Source organism: Oryzias latipes, chromosome 21 (assembly GCF_053564925.1).
Source record: "Oryzias latipes strain Hd-rR chromosome 21, Olatipes_Hd-rR_3.1".
NCBI lineage: Eukaryota > Metazoa > Chordata > Actinopteri > Beloniformes > Adrianichthyidae > Oryzias > Oryzias latipes.
In genome coordinates, this window is record NC_136257.1 from 2,236,481 (window position 1) to 2,259,911 (window position 23,431).

The 23,431-nt window shown below is 40.2% G+C and overlaps 1 protein-coding gene and 2 long non-coding RNA genes across 10 annotated transcripts in view; 1 reads left to right on the forward strand and 2 right to left on the reverse strand.

Moving 5' to 3' along the window:
• Positions 1-23,431, reverse strand: part of col6a3 (collagen, type VI, alpha 3) — a 97,877-nt gene that overhangs the window by 21,193 nt on the left and 53,253 nt on the right. For 5 of the 8 annotated variants that reach the window (XM_078939063.1, XM_078939062.1, XM_078939059.1 and 2 more), the window contains 28 exons: positions 22,750-23,349; positions 21,760-22,383; positions 20,277-20,885; positions 18,241-18,834; positions 17,434-18,057; positions 10,459-11,082; positions 9,708-10,295; positions 8,989-9,597; positions 8,550-8,884; positions 8,354-8,432; positions 8,123-8,268; positions 7,948-8,040; positions 7,780-7,833; positions 7,594-7,665; positions 7,479-7,505; positions 5,561-5,605; positions 5,422-5,475; positions 4,967-5,029; positions 4,462-4,527; positions 4,278-4,331; positions 3,029-3,064; positions 2,778-2,840; positions 2,611-2,673; positions 2,302-2,364; positions 2,088-2,150; positions 702-752; positions 558-593; positions 409-471 (listed from right to left, as the gene is read on the reverse strand). In XM_078939063.1, the coding sequence (XP_078795189.1) occupies positions 409-471; positions 558-593; positions 702-752; positions 2,088-2,150; positions 2,302-2,364; positions 2,611-2,673; positions 2,778-2,840; positions 3,029-3,064; positions 4,278-4,331; positions 4,462-4,527; positions 4,967-5,029; positions 5,422-5,475; positions 5,561-5,605; positions 7,479-7,505; positions 7,594-7,665; positions 7,780-7,833; positions 7,948-8,040; positions 8,123-8,268; positions 8,354-8,432; positions 8,550-8,884; positions 8,989-9,597; positions 9,708-10,295; positions 10,459-11,082; positions 17,434-18,057; positions 18,241-18,834; positions 20,277-20,885; positions 21,760-22,383; positions 22,750-23,349 (6,398 nt within the window). The remainder of the gene's footprint in view (positions 1-408; positions 472-557; positions 594-701; positions 753-2,087; positions 2,151-2,301; positions 2,365-2,610; positions 2,674-2,777; positions 2,841-3,028; positions 3,065-4,277; positions 4,332-4,461; positions 4,528-4,966; positions 5,030-5,421; positions 5,476-5,560; positions 5,606-7,478; positions 7,506-7,593; positions 7,666-7,779; positions 7,834-7,947; positions 8,041-8,122; positions 8,269-8,353; positions 8,433-8,549; positions 8,885-8,988; positions 9,598-9,707; positions 10,296-10,458; positions 11,083-17,433; positions 18,058-18,240; positions 18,835-20,276; positions 20,886-21,759; positions 22,384-22,749; positions 23,350-23,431) is intronic. The other 3 variants (XM_078939060.1, XM_078939066.1, XM_078939065.1) reach the window with 3 other exon arrangements.
• LOC144988588 (uncharacterized) lies at positions 52-2,192 on the forward strand. Its single transcript, XR_013652510.1, has 3 exons — positions 52-191; positions 438-509; positions 2,090-2,192. It is a non-coding gene; the product is annotated as an uncharacterized LOC144988588 (long non-coding RNA).
• Positions 13,073-13,820, reverse strand: LOC110017437 (uncharacterized). Its single transcript, XR_002292842.3, has 3 exons — positions 13,692-13,820; positions 13,531-13,601; positions 13,073-13,211 (listed from the first exon to the last, which is right to left on the reverse strand). It is a non-coding gene; the product is annotated as an uncharacterized LOC110017437 (long non-coding RNA).

Sequence of the window (23,431 nt, forward strand, 5' to 3'; positions counted from 1 at the left end):
GACGACAGCAAAAGAGGGGGAGACGGAGCCAAGCGGCGGGAAGAAGAAGAGAAACAAACTTGTTGAGGGACGCTAAGTCTGCCGCTTCAGAGATGGATTCATGAGCAACGGATGTGATATACCGGAACCTTCTGTTCATAAGGTTTTCCCTGTTACCGGGAAGTCTTACGATACCTGAATCAACTGATCTGGTAAGAAGCCGTTGTCCAGATGCGACGGACTACTGTGTGTGTGTGTGTGCGTGCGCGCGCGCGTTTCAAAATAACAAATTAACTGGGAAACATCATTGCTGTTTTGTATAAATAGAGGAAAAGAAACGAACACATATGGTAAAGAAAGTAGAACCCTACTTAATTTTTTTCCTTGCAACTACTCTCATTTAATGCTGAGTGTTAAACTTAATCTTACTCTTTGTCCTTGATTTCCTTCGGGTCCAGGCCCACCACGGGGGCCCGGTTCACCAGCTACTCCCTATAGACGCCAAAGCAAAGCACACATCTCATCCAATGGTAGTTCAGAAGTACATTGACCCATTGTTAAAAAGTCTCTTTTAATACCTTTGGTCCTGGAAATCCCGGAAACCCTTCATCCCCCTGTAAATAAGAGTTTACTCTGTGTCATAATCGTAAAGAAAAAAGTACCTGAATGCATCAGTAAAATTGCATATTACAGAAATTCATTAAAGCAAATGGGCCCCATACCTTTCTTCCTTTGGGACCCTCAACACCAAACCCGTCTCTTCCATCTTCACCCTGTGTTAAAAGGAGAAGCAATGACTGACAGCAGCAAACCTTTCAGCTGCATGCACTGTCAGCGTCAGTAGAAACACAAAAGAAATCTCTTATGAAAATCACTAGTCACATAACATGACGATGTCGATCAGTGGTCCTCAACCTTTTTCAGGCCATGGTTTAATGTCAGACAACATTTTCATGAACCGGCCTGTCTGTAGTATTTTAGCCTCCAGTTTCTCTTAACTTTTCATGATAAAGTTTCTTTATTCTCTATACAATATCTGCAGCTGCTTTGAACTTTATTTGCTCACTCGATTTCCATGAACAAAAAAAATGTTATATAGAATTTCCGCTAACCCATAACTGTCATAGTGGAAGCTATAAATTGGACGCCAATTTCAGCCTTGTCTGACTTTTAAAGTGCTATGGATAAGTAAAAGAAAAAAAGAAAGAAAACAAAGGTCACAAAAACTGGTTCTTTCTAAGTATAATCACAAATGAGAATCCACTGTTTGGGCATCATTAGCAGCATCCTGGAAACTTCAGAAAGCAGGCTTGGTGGGTCAAAATAAATCTATTTTTGGAGTAAAGACTCCTAATTGTCTGTTTAATGCAGCTTTGTTTTATTTTGAAGTGGAAGGACCTTCTTCCGTTTCCTCACTGGATCGTTTCTGTCAAAAGAAACTTTCAAAATATGTCATTTTTATCAAGATTGGTAGCTTAATGATGGGCACAGCCGTTTTTAGGAAGTTGCGGATGTATTTTCAACATGTGACAGAGTGACTTGGTGTCGTTGGGAGGACCAAGTGGTTTTCCAAAATAAAACTTCCTTGAGAGTCAGATTAGAAATAAAATGGAAAAACATTGGTCATGTTTTGATCGCTGCAGCCCGGTACCAACTGTCTCAAGGACCGGTGCCAGTCTGCAGTCTGGGACTTGGAGGCCACTGATGGAGAGGTTTTGGTTGGATTAAAAATTGATTCGGTCACAGGAAAGTCCCTTTGACATTGATGAGGTGCAGGCTTGTTTTTGCAACTTTAACTACAAATATTCATAATTTCTCATAAAAAAAGACATTTTTTTGTTTTCACTGAAGTGTACACACAAATGTTGGACAAACATCTGCTCATGTTGAGGTTTAAACTCACAAGGCTTTCTGAACTTTTCTGGATGTTTAAATGTCTATGGTGCTGACTCTGATCTTCATTCATTTTTGAGACAGTCGTAAGCCAACATGTCCTTTTCTTTGAAATGTTTCTGTTTTTGAAGAACTCTTTGTTTTGTGCTTTTTTTTTTCTTTTCTTTTTTTTTGTCACCGGCATCATTCAGGATACATGTTTCTTTTTTGCTTACAGGCTCTCCATGGGGGCCAAGAGGTCCAATGCTGCCTTTGTCTCCCGGGTCTCCCGGTTCTCCCTAAAACAAAACAGAAAGTGAGAGAGTGTATGACTGAAGAGGTTTGTGAGATCACAACAAATGCTTTTGTATTAATGATTAATACAAAATGGAGCACAAATGTGACAGCTATGATGGACAAGCAGGTCCAGAAATAAAAATGTTCCGGTACCTTACGGCCAAGAGGTCCGCTTCTACCTTTGCCACCAGGAACTCCAGGTTTGCCTCCAGGACCCTTAATGATGAAACATTGGAAAGTTAGTTTCAGTTTGACAACATTTATGAATCATTGAAAAACAAGACAATAGTAAATGGCGTATACTTATGTGGCGTTTGAAGGCCAAAATCGCTTTACAGTCACAGTCCCCTTCCCCCACGCACACACACATTCACACACTGATGGTGGCTCAACTGCCCAACACTGGCGCCAACCTATAACCACGATGCACGATGGCCGCCCCCTCATATCACTATTACTCACTCTTGGTCCAGGGTTCCCATCTTCTCCTTTAGTGCCTGGTGCAGCTTGTGGTCCAGGTGGGCCCTTGAAAGACAGCAGATATAAGTCATGAGCACATGAATAACGTGCTTGAGAATTCTCCTGGTGGATCCATTTGTGAACATTTTAACAACAAACGGCAAACATACTCGTGGTCCTGCAATACCAGGTTCTCCTTGCAAGCCATCACTCCCTGGGAGTCCGGGATTTCCCTTTGATGAATCAGGAGAGCATCAATATTATTCATTAATATTATTCTGTGAATCACCCAGAAAAAGGATCAAAACTTTTGTGTTATATGTACAGAACAGACCAAACACACCTTCCCATTCATTTAAATGAGAAGGTGTGTCCAAACTTTTGGTCTGTACTGTTTACATTAAAAAAAACTAGAGCTCACAGTTTGTCCAGGTGGGCCTCTTCTGCCATCAACTCCCTAATGAAAAAAAGAATAAGGCTTTAGGTATGAAAAATTGTAGGCCGACTTCCTACGGGTTTGTGTAGAGACTCAACAGTTAGTTCAAACACACATATTGTTGATGTACGAACAACACACAGTATCTGTTAAATGAATGAAAGAAAACAAGAAATTCATTGAGCTCATTGTCTTAATGATTGATGTTACACATTATTGGCATAAAATGCCAATTGCAAGGATAGATGCCAAAATATGCCCAGCTAACCCGATGCAGACTCTCAGAGGTTCTTTGGAGACCTTTTCCTAAAGTGGTGGGGGGGTGGGGTCTGGTCCCGTATTTGGGCTTCGCCCTGAACCCGTACAAGGGAAACAACCGAGCACCTCTGCTGCTAGGATGGCACAGGCGGATACCGCTGACAGGATGTGGGCGGTTACTTTGGGCACTGGGCCGGGGCCAACAATAGCGAGCCCGGGTGAATTGGTAACTTTACTAAGCTCTCCAAAGTGGTCACAGGTTGAAACGCGGCTGAACTGACTGATTCGTGCTCTACGTCACTGAAAGGAAATAGAGAAGTGACTGGTGCATCTGTCATCAGGACAGGAGCCGGTAACATGAAAACTGTCTGAACAAAGATGTGAGTGAGTTTGCCACTAGATGATCCTGAACGGGGCTCTGACACGTGTCCTGCGTATTGGGGCCTGTTTTCCACATTCAAAAGTGGGAGAACAGGCCCGTCTTGCCACTCAAGCACAGCGCTGGCAAACAGAAAACAAGTCCACCAGCACCAAGAATTATTATCTAATCAGACTCTCTCTTGGTGGGGGCATGCTGCTCTTGGCATTCCAAAGGTTCTGTGGTTCTGAGGGTCGTGATTTAGTCTGTAGAGTAAAAATGAAAACTTTCTTTGGACACAGTCCACTCCTCTCTCCCATCTCTTGGTTTCTGGGCTGCTGGGCTTGGGACGTCAGTATTACTTTTCTTTGTCCCTTTTCTCACACATTAAATTATCTTTTCTCCCACTGTGTTTATAATTTCTCAGCTTTTCTTCTCAACTCTTGATGGTAAAACCCCATAGTTCTTCACTTTTCATGCCTGTTATTAATGCGCAATCGTTTTCATGCAACAGTATGAACCAGCAGCATACGTGATCTATTCAGATAGAAATGCACTGATGGATTCTTCAAATAGATAACATCAATCTATTTTTTAAACAAATGAAAACTTGCTTACTCTTCTTCCGGCTCCCCCCGAGGTCCCTTTTGCTCCGTCTTCACCTGGATCTCCCTAAAAATGTTAAAGCAGGTATTCCAGTACATAAAAATACAAATATCTGAAAAAGCAAAAAGTGTGCAAAGTTATGGGTAATAAAACATATTTTTGTTTGCAAAACAATGTCAAATGTATTGAAACGTACCGCTGGTCCAGCGTCCCCCGGGTCTCCTTTAGAACCTTTCTTGTTGTTGTTTTGCCCAGTTGTTCCCTATTAATAAGAATAAGAATAAAAAATAAGACAAAGCAGAAAGCGAAATCATTTTATCTTCCTTTCTCTGCTCTTTTCCTCTCAAATCAAAAGGACATCTCAGTGTTTTGAAGATATGATTCTCAGCCTTATATGTACCTTTTGTAAAGGATTTGTGCATTCAAGTAGGCTATCCCATAACCAGGGCAGCTTTTTATGATGCCATTAATACAAAGACATGTTTAAGCCTTTAAGAAACTCAAAAAGCTTAGTCAGGACTAAAAGAACATAAATAGACACAATTTGGGATAGTGTTGATTTTTCATTCCATTTCAGAATCGAGTAAAAATGCATAATAATGACCAAAGCTGCTAGTTTTATAAATCTAGCTATATGCTAAGAAAGTGTTTGCAGAAACAAAGACATGTAATGGTTTTGGCCAAATGTGTGTAATACAAACAGGATCTCCTCTTATGCCCTTCTGCCCAAAATCTCCTGCTTGTCCCTTGGCTCCCTTTGGACCCTAGAATGAAAGGAGACAGAAAGATGGTTGCATGATCAAGCTCATTCTTTGGGGATTTAAATCTGCCTCTTATTTTCTGAAACCTAAAGCGCATTCAATTGCAATAAATCAAATCAGATATTTTAATAAAGCACTTTTTTTTATTTATACACACCCAAAAAAAACTACAATGAAGAACCATAAACTCAAAGTTCTTTAGTTTAAAAACATTTTTTTAACAGTTTTTAAAGCTGAGATTACGTCTTGCATTCCTCTGTTAGTAGACAAGTCAACACGCCAAAGTCTATTTTTAGTCACATGTTCTTTTTCTGTGAATTGTTGCTGTTTCTTAATATTTGGACAGCTAGAGCAAAAGAAAGCAAAGAAAAATACTGATGCAGTGATGGACTAACCCTTCCACCAGGGTTTCCTCTGTCCCCAGGGGGCCCAGCAACCCCACTTTTGCCCTGCAAATACAAGAATGGCTTCAGTAAGTTTCTGAACTAGCATTTTATTTTATTTATGAAAACACCACAAGTGGATTACACTTACTTCTTCTCCGGTGATACCATCAAGTCCAAGTTCACCAGCGTCACCCTGAAATGACAGTTTTCGTAAGATTCCTTTCCTTACAGTAAACTAAAACAATGAATCATATCGTATATCTTCCAATAGTGGGCGGTCTCCAACAAACGCCGATCTCCAATAAACGCTGGGTCTAACATTTTCTCCTTACTTTAGACCCCCCCATCCCCATGCACAGTGGCGCAGACCAGGTGTCTGTGGTATTGTGAGGCAGTGTAGAGATCGGGTAGCGATGGCCAAGAAACGCTCATTAGGTTAAAATTTCGCATTCTGGTGAAGAATCTGCACAACATACAGGGCTGGATCCTAAACTCTTCAGAGAATGGCGCTAGAAGGTGGATGATATTGAGAAGAGGTTGCGGAAAAAAAACTATTTCCTTGTGAAACTGCAAATAGAGCGAGTAAGGAATCAGAAGAACTGTTTTGAACATGGATTAAAGACGGAAAGGTGGGCGTGTCTACCGGAAAATGATCCGCATGAAAGCAAAGAGCATTTTTGATAGAGGGCTCGATGCTAAACCCTTGTGCTAACCTATGACCCCCCCTTACAGTGACGTGTTCTCCCTACCATGACAAAGGTGGAAAGATTTCATGTAATCCATGGACACCAGTGAAGATCACAAATCATTGAAGAAAAAAGGTTCAGAGCACTGTTTAGTGGGTCTAGATGACCCAACTCCCAATGTTAAAGTGTCTAGGATAGAACAAGGTTTAAGGGAAAAGAATCATTATCTAACCATAATTCAATACAATGATCTCATCATTTGAATAAATCCTGAAATGTTCATCTGGGGATTTTCTCTGCATTTTCTGACTGAATTTCCCATAAAAATGACATATTAACCATCGCTGTTCTGTCTGTGATGGAACAAGTTTTTGGAAAAAGCACCGGGGCCACTACTGGAAGATTTACGGTACTTTTTCTTCTTACTGCATATGTCTTGTCTGTATTGTGTGTTGATTGGACTTTAAATCTAAAATCTATGGTCCAGTATGAAATTAGCCATTTATGAATAAAACTCAATTTAATTAATGTATCATAATTTATGTTAGACAATACATAAAGACAATCGCCAGTAAACATTATGTGTCACCACTGTTTCATTTATTTTTTATAAAACAGATCAACTGTCATAACAGTTTTATTTTACACAGTAAATATTTATTATTTCTATAGTATAAATGTAAAGTCATGTAATGAGCACTGTGACAGACTGTTGAACTGTCTAGGGAGAGTGTCAAAGTAAAGGACCGTGGGCCACAGCCTTTTATATCTGGCCTGCCAGGTCATTTTATATTATTGGTATCAGTGGCTCGGCCACATTACCTTTACCCATCATGCAGTGCATCAGCTGCCTTGCTGACCGCCAGTGTTACCAGATTGGGTTGTTTCCTGCCCAGTTGGGTGGTCTTGATTCTAAGTTTACGGGTATAGGTTACTTTGGTTTCTAAAATATATTTACAATAACAGGTTTTTAAAATTTAGAGAAGTGTGTTTTGCATTTTGGGTTCCTGCGCGATTGAGTTTGACACCCCTTGTCTGGTCTGTACCCTGTTCTGGTCCAATAGTAGGTGGGTGAGGCAGCAGCTCAGTGACCCCCAAAGGTTTGGGAGATTGATGGATGGACAGTGGTGATGCTAATCAGTTCCTTGGTATGATTTCTGATAAACAAGACAATAGCTGCTTTTTAATTCTAGGTGAGGAGTTATGACGAGTGGACTGCTTTGTGACACGATAAATTAGGCATTATGAATCTCTCTATAGTAGGTTAAAAAACTTGGGGCTTATGATCATGTTTCAAAGATCTGACCACCAACAACTGCCAAAGATAGACGCAGCCCTGCTTTTTACAGGAAAATTGCTAAGCAAAATAAATGACCTCACCTTGTCTCCAGAGTAGCCATGAGAACCCTGAAAAACAACAGATGTTCACATTCTTTCTTTACCAATTTAAAAAAGACGTTCTCTTCATAGCAAGTGCACAGGTATACAAAGTTACCTTGACTCCTCTTTGTCCAGGACAACCCTGGAAACCCTGAGTTCCATTCACACCAGGGGGACCTCTATCCCCCTATAATTAAGGACAAGAAGTATAAACATATATAAATAATGAGCAAAATCAGAATAGATATAGTCGATTAGATTAATGCTGGAGCTCATGCTTTGAATGTAAATTTGAGCTTACAGGTCCGCCTTCATCACCAGGATGCCCCTGACCTCCAGGTAACCCTGCAGTACCCTAAAAAAAATCAAATGACATAAAATATTAGCCCAAAGGGGAAATGGCAATTCCCATGTTTATGTCCCATGGCAATTGTCTTAGATTTCCTGTGATCTGTGTCACTTAGGTTACTTTAAGGCCAGGCTGTCCAACTGCTCCTCTGTCTCCTCTGTGACCTGTACATTTGCACGGCACTCCGCAGCACTCCCTCTCTGCAATGTTATCCTGTGAGGGGAAAAGAATTTCATGTTGACGTGTTTATGCAGGCAATAAATAACAGACTGTAGATGTGATTGATCAAACTCACTAGTTCATCTAAAAGCTCATAGTCCAAATCCATGATGTTGAGTTTTAAAGGTCTGGTGTACTTGAAGCCACGGCCAAACTCTAACAGGAGCGCTTGTTCAAAGTTTGTTGCTCTTTCCAGCCCAACAAGAATGAAGCTGTGAACTCCTATTATGTAAGAATGCAAAAGAGACATTTTTTTGAAAGTGTGAATTGTTTTCGAAAGTCAATTGTTCTCCTAAATCTCCAGTACCTGACTGACGGAGCTCCTCAACTTTTTGTTTCATTGTTGAAAATGATGCGTCAAGACCATCAGTTAGATGAATGATAACCTTCCAAAAGAAGTCAGATTTCAGAATAAAACCATCTCCGAACTTTTCTTTCAAGCCTTTTTTTTTTGTAAACATCAGGATTGGATACATTTGTCTTGAACAGTGTCAGCTACAAACCTTGACTGTGTTGTCCTGTCTGATCTTGAATCTGTTGATGTATGCCGCTATAGTCTGGCCATTAAGATAGAAAGAGCCACGACTTGCCAGCGCTCTGAAGTCCTTTAGCAGTTGTTGAGGATTTTCAGTAAAGTCCAACTGGACAGGCTCAGAAGCAGAATCCAGGGCCAGCATGCCCACTTGCACATTGGGAGTCTGCCCGCCTGAACAGCTGATTGCCTCCAGTTTAGCAATTCTTTGCAGAATGGCATCCATTTTGCTCTGGAGGTTAGTCTGAACACTGAAAATGTTTGGGCCGGACACATCAAACCCCACCAACACCTCAATATTGCAGGCTGCAAAACAGTGTGAATTCATTCTGGTTAGTTTAGGTGAACAACAGGAAAGAAAGTAAGATTTACAAAGGGACTTATATGATTAGCTTTATTGCTTTACTTACATCTAGGTGTCAGTGATTCAGTGACACATAACTTCTGCCCCTTAAGTTCCTCAGTCAGTGCAGGCATGAGTAGTTCAACCAGATCAGAAATTGCCTGAAAATTACTTGAACGAGCCACAGTGGTGGACTCGCTCGCTATGCCTTCCAATTCTGTTTGAATGTTGCCCGCCCCCACAGCATAGACTCTAACGCCTTTTCTCTGTAGAGCAAGAGATGCTGTTCTGCTGTCATCAGCTGAGGCTCCTCCAGTGACAACCATAAGAATCTGAGGAACTCCCTGATCCATCCTACTGCCTCTTTCTTTTGTGAAATGCACATTTTGAATGTGTTGAATGGCTGCGCCAGTGTTGATTCTTGGTCCTCCTCTGTACTGTACTTGTTCAATGGCAGTTACGATGTTTTCCTTGTTGTCATACGTGTTGAGGAAGAAGGCGTCAGTCACATCTGCAGCATATTGTGCCAGGCTGATTTGAAGGCTGCTCTCGTCGTCATAAAGATTATCAATCATGCTATTGATGAATTGCATCACTGCTTCGAAGTTGCTTCGGCCCAAATTTATGGAACCATCCACCAGAAAAACGATATCTGCTTGTCTTGAGGATTTGCCCGCTGTGGTTAAAGTAAAGAAAAGATGACTGTAAAATGCAGCAATTAATAACATGATTTTATAAAAAAAACGTGCATGTATTGTTATTTGTTAAGATGTCCAAAAAACTTACAAGGAGTTTCATCATCTGGGAGTGTTACTGGTGTTAAACCAGCTAGTCTAGCAATGAACTGTTGTAAAACTTCCTGTGTTTGCAGGTTAGGCAATGAAACAATTGGAATAAAATCCTTTGGGGTGGATGCAATTTGGATTAGCTGTGTGTCACCAATAGCAATACTATTAATCTGTGTGCTCTTTAGCAGTTGGCCGTATTGGTTGACATCTTTGGTGGAACGTCCAGCAGTGATAATTACAAGATGCTGGGTAGCAACAGTTGGACGAGCACCTGCTGATGGTTGGAATTCATTTTTCATGATATAATCAATGGCATCAGGTAATTCTGATGAGCGTCCACCAATATTACGAAGTCTTTGTATAGCATTGATAACAGCAGCCTTGTTGTTGTGTGAGTTGAGTGAGAAGTCAGTTTTAACTCTGTCTGCATACTGGACAACCCCCACACGCACTTGATCGGGCTGAACATTGAGCTGCTGGACAATTTTGAGGAGGAAGTCACGCACATGAGCAAATCCAGTAGGACCTGTGCTGGCTGAGCCATCAATCAGGAAAATAATATCTTTTTTTCCAATATCGAGCAAGTCTGAAAAAAAATGTTAACAGGAGTTGATGACATTTTGTTTTATTATAACATATTAGTAATAATTAGGACAAAAATATGTGACATCTAGATCTTTCTGCACTATCAAATCACCACTTTCAATACAAATGAACTAGAGTAAACATGAATAAATGAGACGTCCTACCTGGGGGCACATATGGGGGGGCTACAGCCCTGGTTATGTCACCAGTGGACGTAGATGTTAAGGATTCCATAAACGTTGGTTGGTTCCTTGCAAACTGTTCAAAGTTGTTTACAATATAAAAAACCTCTGGATTGGAGGAAATCTGTTTTAGTTCATTTGAATCTGCATCAGCTGAACCGATGGGAACAGAAGCAATTCCAAGTCTTTTCAGTGAGGCAGATGATCTAGATACATCATCTGAAGATTTACCACCTAAAATTACAATAAGGAACTGGGGCACGCCCTCTTCAATGCGGCTTCCTGCAGACCTCTGGTAGATGTTTCTGGAGACCCATTCTAGAGCACGGCCTGTGTTTCGACGAGTTCCACCTTTGCTTGTGAGCCTCATTATTCGTTCCTGCACTTCGTTTTTTGTAGAGAATTCATTCAGAGGAAATTCTAACTTAGATTCATCACTGTACTGTACTACTGACACTCTGGCCTTGTCCAGGCCGATGTCCAACTTCTCCACAAGAATTCTCATCAGGATCCGAATGGATGGAAATTTACTACGTGTTGATGTTGTGCCATCAATGAGAAATACAACATCCTTCTTGTCTCCTCCTGCTGGTGCTGGTGTAATGCCTGTTGAAAAGGAAGGCAACCAAAACAACAAGAGATCAATGCCAGGGTTTTAGCCATGAATAGGTAAAGGGAAAACGTGGAAACAATAAAATAAATTGGTAACACTTTATATTAAGATTCCTTAACAAGCTTTGGTAACGCATTAACAAGCATTATAATAGAATTTTTAGGGTGTTAGTAAGACATTTATTAGTACAATAAGTCTAATAAGTTTATCAAATTACTTAGATAACACATTTACAAGCGTTATTATTAGAATGTTTATAAGATGATAATGATAGATTTATTGGTATTAATTTGTCAGTGTTAATAAGCTTAAGATTTATTAACAACCTTTGTTAACAAATTAAGAAGTATTATTGTTGTTTGGGGTTCTAGTAAGATATTTATTAGCATTATAGATGTCTACAAGCCCAAGTACTAATAAGCTCAATGTGTTTTATTAACTAAATTAAATTAATAGGCTTTATTAATGTGCAAGATGCTAGTAAGATATTTCTTAGCCATATAAATGTCTTGCCAATACCTGAAAGTGTTTATAAGATTCATTAACATCTAAAGTCAGACCATTGTCTTTAAAATCCATCCATCCATCCATCTTCCTCCGCTTATCCGGGACCGGGTCGCGGGGGCAGCAGACTGAGCAGAGATGCCCAGACTTCCCTCGCCCCAGCCACTTCCTCCAGCTCCTCTGGGGGGACCCCAAGGTGTTCCCAGCCCAGCGTGTCCTGGGTCTTCCCCGGGGCCTCCGCCCAGTGGGACATGCCCGGAACACCTCTCCAGGGAGGCGTCCAGGGGGCATCCGGACTAGATGCCCGAGCCACCTCAACTGGCTCCTTTCGATGTGGAGGAGCAGCGGTTCTACTACGAGCTCTCCACGGGTGACCGAGCTTCTCACTCTATCTCTAAGGGAGCGCCCTGCCACCCTACGGAGGAAGCTCATTTCAGCCGCTTGTATTCGGGACCTCGTTCTTTCAGTCATGACCCATATCTCATGACCATAGGTGAGTATTGGAACGAAGATCAACCGGTAAATTGAGAGCTTTGCTTTTCGGCTCAGCTCTCTCTTCACAACAACGGACCGGTACAGCATCTACGGATGCCGCTCCGATCCGCCTGTCAATCTCACGCTCTGGTCTTCCCTCACTCGTGAACAAGACCCCCAGATATTTAAACTCCTCCACCTGGGGCAGGGAGACTCCACCCACCGAGAGATTCTTACCTATCTTTAAAATCCATATTACTAAACTGCGTATAAGCTTAACAAATGTATCAATTAACTTTGTTAACAGTTTATTGACTGTTTTGCAGCACCTTATCTAAAGTGTGGGATGTTTTTAGCACAAATAACCACAAAGCATAAAGCTTGTAAAAAAGAATTTTATATATAACATTACAACTGAAATATTTAAAAGCAAAAAAGATTTTTTCACTTTATATCTGCATGCCGTTTACATTTCTTCAGGTTTTACTTTCGGCTTTAAGAACAAAATTTATTAAGCCAAATACGTTCCTGTGTTTATTACTAATTGAGGAATCGAGTAGTTCATTAAAATTTCCTACAGGAAAAATTACACAATCCTTCTCTTTTGTCCACGTTATGTACTTTTCTGATTGTGTGATTTATTTAATTGTGTGCTTTAAAAGCGAGTGAAATTTAGAAGCAAAAATCTACACATTTTCAAACACGTTTTAATATGAACTAAAGAATATCACTTTCAAATTTTAAATAAAGAACATTATAACAAGGTAAGAAAAACTTAAACCTTTTCTGAACTCTTCAAACTAAATAACTAACAGATGTTAACAAAGAACTTTTCAAAACCCGCCGTTGCCTGTGGGCAGTAACTGCCCATTAGTCTTTAATTGTTTGATTTTTTTCCTCCAATTTCTGAATTTGCTTTTATTTCTTCAATGCCAGATCTGATGAAATCATTCAGCTTGTCAACAGGCAAGCGACAGTTTTTTTGCTCAGAGTATTTTTCTTGGTCTGTGATGGGAAGTTCTGCAACTGGAGTGTTGCTGTGTTTCGGTCCACGCCCACTTTTTAGGAGGCTCCAGACAAGGTGAGTCCTTTAAAGGCCTTTAAAACTTTGGTGTACCTCTCCTCGTGTCATCTGGATCACGGGCTGAAACATAAAAACCAATGTTTAAAACGTATGCACTGTGCAGGTTTATGTCACATTAACTGGGAAACATTCATTCATTCTATTATTAATATTTTTTATTATTATTTGGTTCTTCTGAAACATCTAAAAAACAAGCAGGACAGACGCCCCTAGAGGATTGAGATTGAGAAACCCTTGGGTAAAAATATTGTTATATTGTGATACTATTTTCTTATTTGTTATATTATTAACTGGTGTTACCACAGAATACTTATCATAAAAACGTTAACTTTTTATTTTCTTGAATATGGAATATTGTGTAAAATAACTGGTTATTAACCATTTTAGATGTTTTGTGCCGTTTCCCAAGCAGTGCAACGCCACTTGATGATGGCTGAAGAGGCAGTTGTGCTGCAGAACAAATATATTGCTGTAACAATCCAAATACATTAATACATGATATATTATAAATAGGTAAAGTCAAGTGTTGCTTAGACATACTTAGCTGTTCTTTTAGTAAGTCTCTTTCTGTTGAAAGCTCTTTAATAACTTCTTGTTGACTCAGCAGTTTTTGCTTCTGCAGCTGTATCTCTTGCTGCTGTTTTTTGAATGGAAGCTGTGTAGTTGGTTGACCTGTGAAAGAAAAATACCATGTATTATTAAAAATGCATACTACTGATTGTAGAAAGCCATTTATGAACATTTTTTACTTGGCAGAAAAATAAAACTTATAAGGCCTCTTAATTTAGTGTAATGTCAGGAGTGGTTAAAAACGAGTTTGTTTTACTATTTTAGGATCACCATATTTCTAAAAAGTCAACTTAAATGACTTTATGTAACTAAAAAACCCTATATATAAACATAATAATAAACAAATCGGGCGAATTTTAAGCTCCATGCAAAATAATCTTTCTTTAAAAAGCAGTCAACTCTGACTCATGACTACAAGGGCAGAAAAACTAGCCCCCCACCCTCGCAGCTGTTGCCTGCATGCGCCAGGACTCCTTTTCCATTTTCACGGAAGTACGGAAGTATTCATGAAACTTAGGGAAGGAAGGGGAAAAAGTAGTTCAAAGGATTCGGTTCGTTCGTGAACGTCACGGGTCGACACAGCAGAACATTTTCATGGAGAAATAAACTTATGTAATGCTACAGAGAACCTTCTAGTGGACTGAATTACCATGGATGCTTATTATGAAAAACAATTTACTTTTCGGAGTGTCCTAACCTGTTCCAATTATATAAAAAAAATAAACAAAAGAAATGCAGTAACTTACCAGGGTCACTTGCATTGTCCATTTGCTTCCTTTTTTTTCTTTGGTTCCGGGTTGGTTAAACTCTGTTCTTACCCTAGGGCAGGGGTCGGGAACCTTTTTGGCCGAGAGAGCCATAAACGCCACATATTTTTAAATATAATTTCAAAAGAGCCATACAATAATGTAGTGTCCCTATCCCACACTGAGGCACGGAGACTTAACCTCTTTTAAGGTTCTTTATTCTGGTTACTGCAGACCGCAACAAACGCCGTACAATTAATTCAGCAACTCCTGAATCTCTCCCACTGAGACGAGAGGAGAGCGCTTCTCCCAACTTTATATTCCCCCCATCCCGCTCCAGCCCTCCCATTTCCCTTATTTGGCCCATAGCTGAACCCCATTGGTCAAAACTACCTAATAAATGATGAGTATTTCTCGTGGTAGTTTTGCTGATGGTCTAGTCTGGTTGATACGTGGTGAGTTTCTGCTTCATGCAGGCGTGGACACTTTAAACGTGATCGTAGGTCTGAATGTTCTTTAGATGTGACAAAGACTGATCACATGCAGACGTGGAGCCAAACACACACTCACACGCTGCAGTGAGTGACGGGCAGCGGGTTTTACGTTTTTACAATCCCTGCGCGATTCACCTGCTGCCGGTCCCCACACCCCCCCACCCTCTGCTTTCTTCCTCCAACATCCCGTCCTCGCAACTGCACGCTCTTTCTCAGAGACGGGAGCGCGCAGTTTTAGGCACGGCAATTCACAGGTTTCCGGGTGGTACAAACTCTGTGAAATAATAGATAATAGTAAACTGATAGTTTTCTCTCCAAGCACCGCTATTACTGCGCACCTCTGGCATCGCATCGCGCCCGAAAGGACTGGTCTAATGAAGAAAAAAAAAAGTATAATTAAAGATTTGTCTGCGAGCCACATGTGACCATCAAAAGAGCCATATATGGCTCGCGAGCCATATGTTCCCGACCCCTGCCCTAGGGCAAGTCTTAATTATGCTGCTTTTAGCATGAGGCAAAGACATGGTGGCTAGCTAAAGAAGATGTTGCACGCCAATCTGTAACGGCGACCCAATCACTCTGTGCATGCGCAAAAGTACCTTACCTCTGCTAAAGCATTTACCAATCAGAGGGGGAAAAAAAGGAAAATAAATAAATAATTAAAAAAATGTACTGATCAGAGGGTTCAATAAAGTTTATTTTAAAAAATACTGATCAGAGTACCAGTTCAACAGGAACAAACCGTAGAACTCTGAAAATTGCGCAAGAGCACTATATTAGTGGGAATTACCAACAAGGTAGTAAAATTTCATTTCACTGCACGTTTCCTAGTGCTCTTACTGTAGTGGCGATACCTTTGAAAGTCGAGCACTGGCAATTTGGAGGGAGAAGCCAGAAAATTTAAATCAGTTGCAAATTTCTTGACCGAAATAAATGACATTGGTAAAAAAATTTACGGAAGCTAATTTTTGAGGGCAGATCCAGAAGAAAAACATTAAACTGATTAAATGGATGCAGAAAAACAAACTTCTAAGGCAAACAATGATATGCAGCATCTGTTTCTAGGAGAAAGAAATTGAATAAATGAAAGACTAAAGATCTTTACAATTGGTACCTAACTTGGTAAGTTAGGTTTTTTCTTGAACTGTAATCAATGAGATCTATAGTTATTACAAATTAACAAAAATGTGATCATGATGAAAACCAATGTTTAGTTTTTACTTTTTATTCTCTAGGTTAGTCAGCGGACTGTGCATAGAGGAAGAAAAAGTGTAAAGTCCATAAGATACAAGTCTCTGTTCCAGTGTTCTAAAATATCCTTTTTAGACTGGATGCAGTTCATATTTAGGTATGTGACTCTACTCTACATCTACACCGTTCTCAAGGTGGTACACCTACAACTACTGGCTATATACTTGTAATTTTCCTGGTGGCAAGTTAATGCTCTGTTGTAATCTATAGCCATTGAGAGACAATTATTTGGTTTGAGCTGTACAGCTTCACTGGCGTCAAACTCAGAGGAAAAAAGCGACAGATGCAATGGTTATTTTTAGACACCATGGCATATATATTTCGTGGAAGACTTACTTTTGAAGTCCGTATAACCGCCAACATAAAAATGCAAAGATTTTTTAAAAATGTGTCTGAATTAAATTATTATATTTCTTTTACACATAGATTTGTGTATGTTTAGTGTGTTTTAATGTTATAAAGTTCTTTTTACAAGCTTTATGCTTTGTGGTTGTTTGTGGTAAAAGCATTCCACACTTCAGATGAGGTGCTGCAAAACAGTCCGGAGAAGGGAACTGTGGGAAATAATCCCCATTGCCTGCTTTTGTCGAAATTCGGTTGGGCACTGGTGTTTGTTCTGCCTAAATCCTTTACATCTGCCTGTTTTACGTTGTTTCACTCTGAGTTATTTCATCCTTTTTTTTTTGCACCATAAATGTGAAGAGGTGAGAGGATGAAGACATTGTTAAGAGTCTGATGTGTCAAAATAAGAGTGCAAAGTGTCGGCAGCTGCAGGCATGTCAAAATAAAAGCTCAAAGTTGCCTCTTTGAATTTAGTAATACATTGTGTGTAACTCAACAGGCACGGAAAATGCCGCCCCCCATGAAGTGCCGCCCTGTGCCACCGCCCACCCCGCCCATATCAAAAACCGCCACTGTTTACTAGTACCCCAAACAACAACAATACTTCTTAATTTGTTAAAAAAAAAGGATGTTAATAAATCCTATTAAGCATACTAACACTGATAAATTTGTTGGGCATCTATAATGCCAACAAATGTATCATTAGCATCTTATGTACACACACCCTAAAAATTCTATTAAAATGCATTAACAAAACTTAAAGGAATCTTAATATAAAGTGTTACCAAGGAATCAATTCCTACAAGAAGCACAGTCAATGTACCACTTCAGTACAAAAGAACTTAAATCTTAAAAACATGAATAAATGAGACGCCCTACCTGGGAACACAGATGGGAAGGCTTGAGACCTGGTTATGTCACCAGTGGACGTAGACGTAATTGTTTTGAAAAACTTTGATTGCTCCTCTGCAAACTGTTCATAGTCCTTTACAACATAAAAAAGCTCTTGATTGAAGGAAATTTGTCTTAGTTCATTTGAATCGGCATCAGCTGAACCGATGGGAACAGGTGCAATTCCAAGTCTCTTCAGTGAGGCAGATGATCTAGATACATCATCTGAAGATTTGCCACTTATAAGTACAATAAGGAACTGGGGCACGCCCTCTTCAATGCGGCTTCCTGCAGACCTCTGGAAGATGTTTCTGGAGACCCATTCTAGAGCACGGCCTGTGTTTCGACGACTTCCACCTTTGCTTGTGAGCCTCATTATTCGTTCCTGCACTTGGTTTTTTGTAGAGAATTCATTCAGAAGAAATTCTAACTTAGGTTCATCACTGTACTGCACTACTGAAACTCTGGCCTTGTTCAGGCCGATGTCCAACTTCTCCACAAGACTTCTCATGAAGTTGCGAATGGCTGGAAAATTACTACTTGCTTTTGTTGTGCCATCAATGAGAAATACAACATCCTTCTTTATTCCTCCCACTAGTGCTGGTATAATGCCTGTTGAAAGGGTCATAGTCATGTATAAGTAATGGGAGAAGGGGGGAAACAATGCAGCAAAATAAATGAGACAAATGATATCACACATAATCAACATGATTTTTACCCATTACTGTCAGTGTCAGTAGGAATCTGTTTAGGCTGTGTAGTAGTATTTTGACAAAATAAACATAATCAAATTACCTGCAAGATCTCGTGCCAATGATTTGATGTATTCATCTGACAGATCTGTTAGAATGTTGACTAAGGGCGCTTGGACAGTGTATAAGCCGGGAAGATCATCCACAGTGAATGCAAAAGTGGGCAGGGATGACACTATCCGCAGCTGAGGGGAGCTGATATCTCTGGTGCCAATGTTTAAAGTAACAACTCTGGACCGTTTTAGGTCAGTAACCTGACCAATGAAATCATCTGTTGAGGATCCACTGGAAACAATGATCAAAAATTGTGGCACTCCCTCTTCCTCCCTACTACCTTTCTCAGGTCTTAGCATATTTTGCCTTACAAACGCCAAAGCTACTCCTAAGTTCCTTTGTGTTCCTCCTAGTCGTTTTATCTCCCTGATCCCATTCAAAACACTTTGCTTTGTTGCATGGTCATTAAGATTTATGTATGATTGAGCAAAGTCACTATATTGGGCCACACCAATCCGAATTCTTTTCTCCCCAACATCCAGACTTTCCACAACCTTAGAGATAAAATCTTGAATGATGGGAAATTCACGCCCGACACCATTCGATCCATCAACAAGGAAAACTATGTCTTTACGGGGATAACCTGCAAGAAACAGAAAAGACACTGTGTTACTTTCACGAGTTTTAAAAAATTACATACATGACCCATGGTTTGATGCCACAAAAAACTTCAGATGTTTTACTACGCCAGGAAACAAAAGAATAATTCAAATCCTTTTCTGGTATCTTTTACATTTCTTCTCAACAGTGGAAAACCCTTAAACATTTAAAGCACATCAAAGTGAGGTTCTCATTGCACATTGACATAATTGACTTTGTAAGCTAGCCAGGACAACAAACCATTAGATTATATTTCTTTGATATCCTGATCAACAGTAAGTGGGAAAAAAGTCAAAACGTAAAATAATCATTGTTTCTAAATTTGGAGGTCTAAGACGGCACATTTGAATGCTTATGTCATCAAACAAGCAATGAAATTTGACAAGTGTCTTCAGAATAAAGTTGCTTTGCTTTACAGCCAAGGTGCAGATGATGGACAGCCGATGTCTGGTCGGATGATTGCACGTGTGGTTCCCTACCCATTTGTTGAAGTTTTCTTAGTCGAGACACTATATCCCACATTTCTCCTAATGATTGTAGATTCCAGCCAGTGTATGGCATCAGTGTGCGAATCTTTGTGTGAACAGGTGAATGAGACTGTGACTAAAATGTTTTGGGCCTTCCAAAAAGAGAAAAAGGCAACATATAAATGTACACATTTTACCATTTAAGGAGGGTCTAAGGGCAGTGATGCATAGTTTATCTTAATCTGTTTAGTATAGTTTATCAATTGCATATTGTATTTTATGGCTGATTTCATATTCTTACACAATTACTGATATAAAGCCCGTTGAGACAACTATGTTGTAATATCGGTCTATATAAGTAAAATTTAATGGAATTGCATTTACATTTTGCACACAGAAATACTACATTAAAAAAACATCCTTGAACTGCCTATCCATCCATCCATCCATCTACCCATCAATTCATATATGGGATGGGTATAATCTTGACCTGTGGCCCACAAAGGGTTCCAAATTTTGAAAGAAGGGCGTGACCAGGAGTAAGTACATGCAGTGTCCTCAAAAGAGAAAAAAATAAAATGGAACCTGAAAGGACGGATGGATTACCGGTGTGTGTGTATATATATATATATATATATATATATATATATATATATATACACACACACACATACACACAAACTTGGAGAAATGCTTGCTGCATTTGTGTGGTGTTGGAATGATCGAAGGAACGGCTGTCTGATTTAAAACACATAAATGAACATCAGAGGAACAACAAATCTTTAAACAGCACATGAATGCAGAATGATTTTCTGCACCTAAACAAAAGCCAGTGTATTTGTAGAGCACCATATACAGGGGCACACTAGTATGCAGGGAAAATAAAACAAAAGTCACATGTATCAATAGAATTGATTCACAAAGTGACTTATATGATTAGCTTTATTGCTTTACTTACATCTAGGTGTCAGTGATTCAGTGACACATAACTTCTGCCCCTTAAGTTCCTCAGTCAGTGCAGGCATGAGTTGTTCAACCAGATCAGAAATTGCCTGAAAATTACTTGAACGAGCCACAGTGGTGGACTCGCTCGCTATGCCTTCCAATTCTGTTTGAATGTTGCCCGCCCCCACAGCATAGACTCTAACGCCTTTTCTCTGTAGAGCAAGAGATGCTGTTCTGCTGTCATCAGCTGAGGCTCCTCCAGTGACAACCATAAAAATCTGAGGAACTCCCTGATCCATCCTACTGCCTCTTTCTTTTGTGAAATGCACATTTTGAATGTGTTGAATGGCTGCGCCAGTGTTGATTCTTGGTCCTCCTCTGTACTGTACTTGTTCAATGGCAGTTACGATGTTTTCCTTGTTGTCATACGTGTTGAGGAAGAAGGCGTCAGTCACATCTGCAGCATATTGTGCCAGGCTGATTTGAAGGCTGCTCTCGTCGTCATAAAGATTATCAATGATGCCATTGATGAATTGCATCGCTGCTTCGAAGTTGCTTCGGCCCAAATTTATGGAACCATCCACCAGAAAAACTATATCTGCTTGTTTTGGGGAGTTGTCTGCTGTGGTTAAAATGAAGAAAAAATAACTGTAAAAAAGCAGCAATTAAGAACGTGATTTTTAGCAAAAGAAAAAGGGAAAAAAAAACTTGACTAGACTTACAAGGAGTTTCACCATCTGGGAGTGTTACTGGTGTTAAACCAGCTAGTCTAGCAATAAACTGTTGGAAAACTTCCTGTGTTTGCAGGTTAGGCAATAAAAAAATTGGAATAAAATCCTTTGGGGTGGATGCAATTTGGATTAGCTGTGTGTTAGCACGACCAGCATCAATAGCAATACTATGTATCTGTGTGCTCTTAAGCAGTTGGCCGTATAGGTTGACATCTTCGGTGGAACGTCCAGCAGTGATAATTACAAGATGCTGGGTAGCAACAGCTGGACGAGCAACTGCAAATGGTTGGAATTCATTTTCCATGATATAATCAATGGCATCAGGTAGTTCTGATGAGCGTCCACCAATATAACGAAGTCTTTGTATAGCATTGATAACAGCAGCCTTGTTGTTGTGTGAGTTGAGTGAGAAGTCAGTTTTAACTCTGTCTGCATACTGGACAACCCCCACACGCACTTGATCGGGCTGAACATTGAGCTGCTGGACAATTTTGAGGAGGAAGTCGCGCATATGAGCAAATCCAGTAAGACCTATGCTGGCTGAGCCATCAATCAGGAAAATAATGTCTTTTTTGCCAATATTGAGCAAGTATGAAAAAAATTCTTAAGAGGGATTTATAATTTTATGTATTAATATTATAGATATTAGTAATAATTGGGACAAAATTAAAGGAAATCTAAAAATTACATTTTGCACTATTAAATTACCACTTTCCATACATATGAACTAAAGTCTTAAAAACATGAATAAATGAGACGTCCTACCTGGGGACACAGATGGGGGGGCTACAGCCCTGGTTATGTCACCAGTGGACGTAGATGTTAAGGATTCCATAAATGTTGGTTGGTTCCTAGCAAACTGTTCAAAGTTGTTCGCAACATAAAAAACCTCTGGATTTGAGGAAATTTGCCTTAGTTCATTTGAATCAGCATCAGCCGAACCGATGGGAACAGAGGCAATTCGTAGTGACTTCAGTGAGGCAGATGGTCTAGATACATCATCTGAAGATTTACCACCTAAAAGTACAATAAGGAACTGGGGGACGCCCTCTTCAATGCGGCTTCCTGCAGACCTCTGATAGATGTTTCTGGAGACCCATTCTAGAGCACGGCCTGTGTTTCGACGAGTTCCACCTTTGCTTGTGAGCCTCATTATTCTTTCTTGCACTTGGTTTTTTGTAGAGAATTCATTCAGAGGAAATTCTAACTTAGGTTCATCACTGTACTGTACTACTGACACTCTGGCCTTGTCCAGGCCCATGTCCAACTTCTCCACAAAAATTCTCATCGTGTTGCGAATGGATGGAAATTTACTACTTGTTGATGTTGTGCCATCAATGAGAAATACAACATCCTTCTTTTCTCCTGCTCTTCGAACTGGTGTAATTTCTGTTCAGAAGGAAGGCAACAAAACGATAAGCGATTAATACTAAGATTCTAGTCAGAGAACAAAGTCTTGCATTGCAGGGAAACCATTTCTTGTGCCAGTAAAGTCATCCAGGAGAAATACAACATCTTTTTTGGCTGTGTCAACTAAGGATAGAAAGAAAGATAACATATTAAACTTTGAGCTGAGCATGTCTTATTGGCTATACGTCTGTGACAGGATTATTTAAATACACAAAAACCTTTTACACACTTTCATTTCTTTTCCTCTTGGACTGTTTGCCTACAAAATAACCATCCGCTAAATTTGTTGAAAAGAAGTGAAAGGTGTTCTAGAGTGGCATCTGAAAGGCTGCATTATTGACGTACCAGAATCAGTTGGGGTATCTGGGGTCACGTCAATGGGCAAAGCCTCTAAAGAGGCCAACAGCTGCTGCGGCACGCTGGAAAGGTCTGTGAATTCAGCCACAGTGAAAGCAGAAGTGGGCTTGTGGGATATCCTCTGCAGTTCTCTACTGTCAGAGCCTCTACTGCCAACTGCAAAGGTCAATATGCCCATTTGTTTGAGAGCAGAGGCTGGTGCATCGACACTGTCAGCAGATCTTCCACTGCTTAGCAGTATCAGGAGCTGTGGAACTCCCTCCAAGCGCCTGCTTCCCGAAGAGGCAGTGAAGACGTTTTCCCTCAAGTACTGGAGAGCTGCTCCAGTGTTGAGAGATCTCCCCCCTTTGTGCCTCAAATTTCTGACAGCATTAAGGATCTCGTCTTTTGTCATGTAAGTGTTCAGATAAAACTGGACAGCTGGATCTCTGCTGTACTGAACCACTGACACACGGTCTTTCTTCTCGTCCACAAGTAGCATCTCCACCACTCTCTGGACAAAGTCTTGCACGGCTGGGAAGTCGCTTCTAGTAGAATCGGTTGCATCCAGCAAGAAAACCACATCCCTTGCTGGTGTCTGTCTTCCCACTAGGGAACACAAGATTTGTCACACATATCTCTGCATGAAACACATGTCAATATTCTATGTAGAAATCCAACTTTAGGCGCC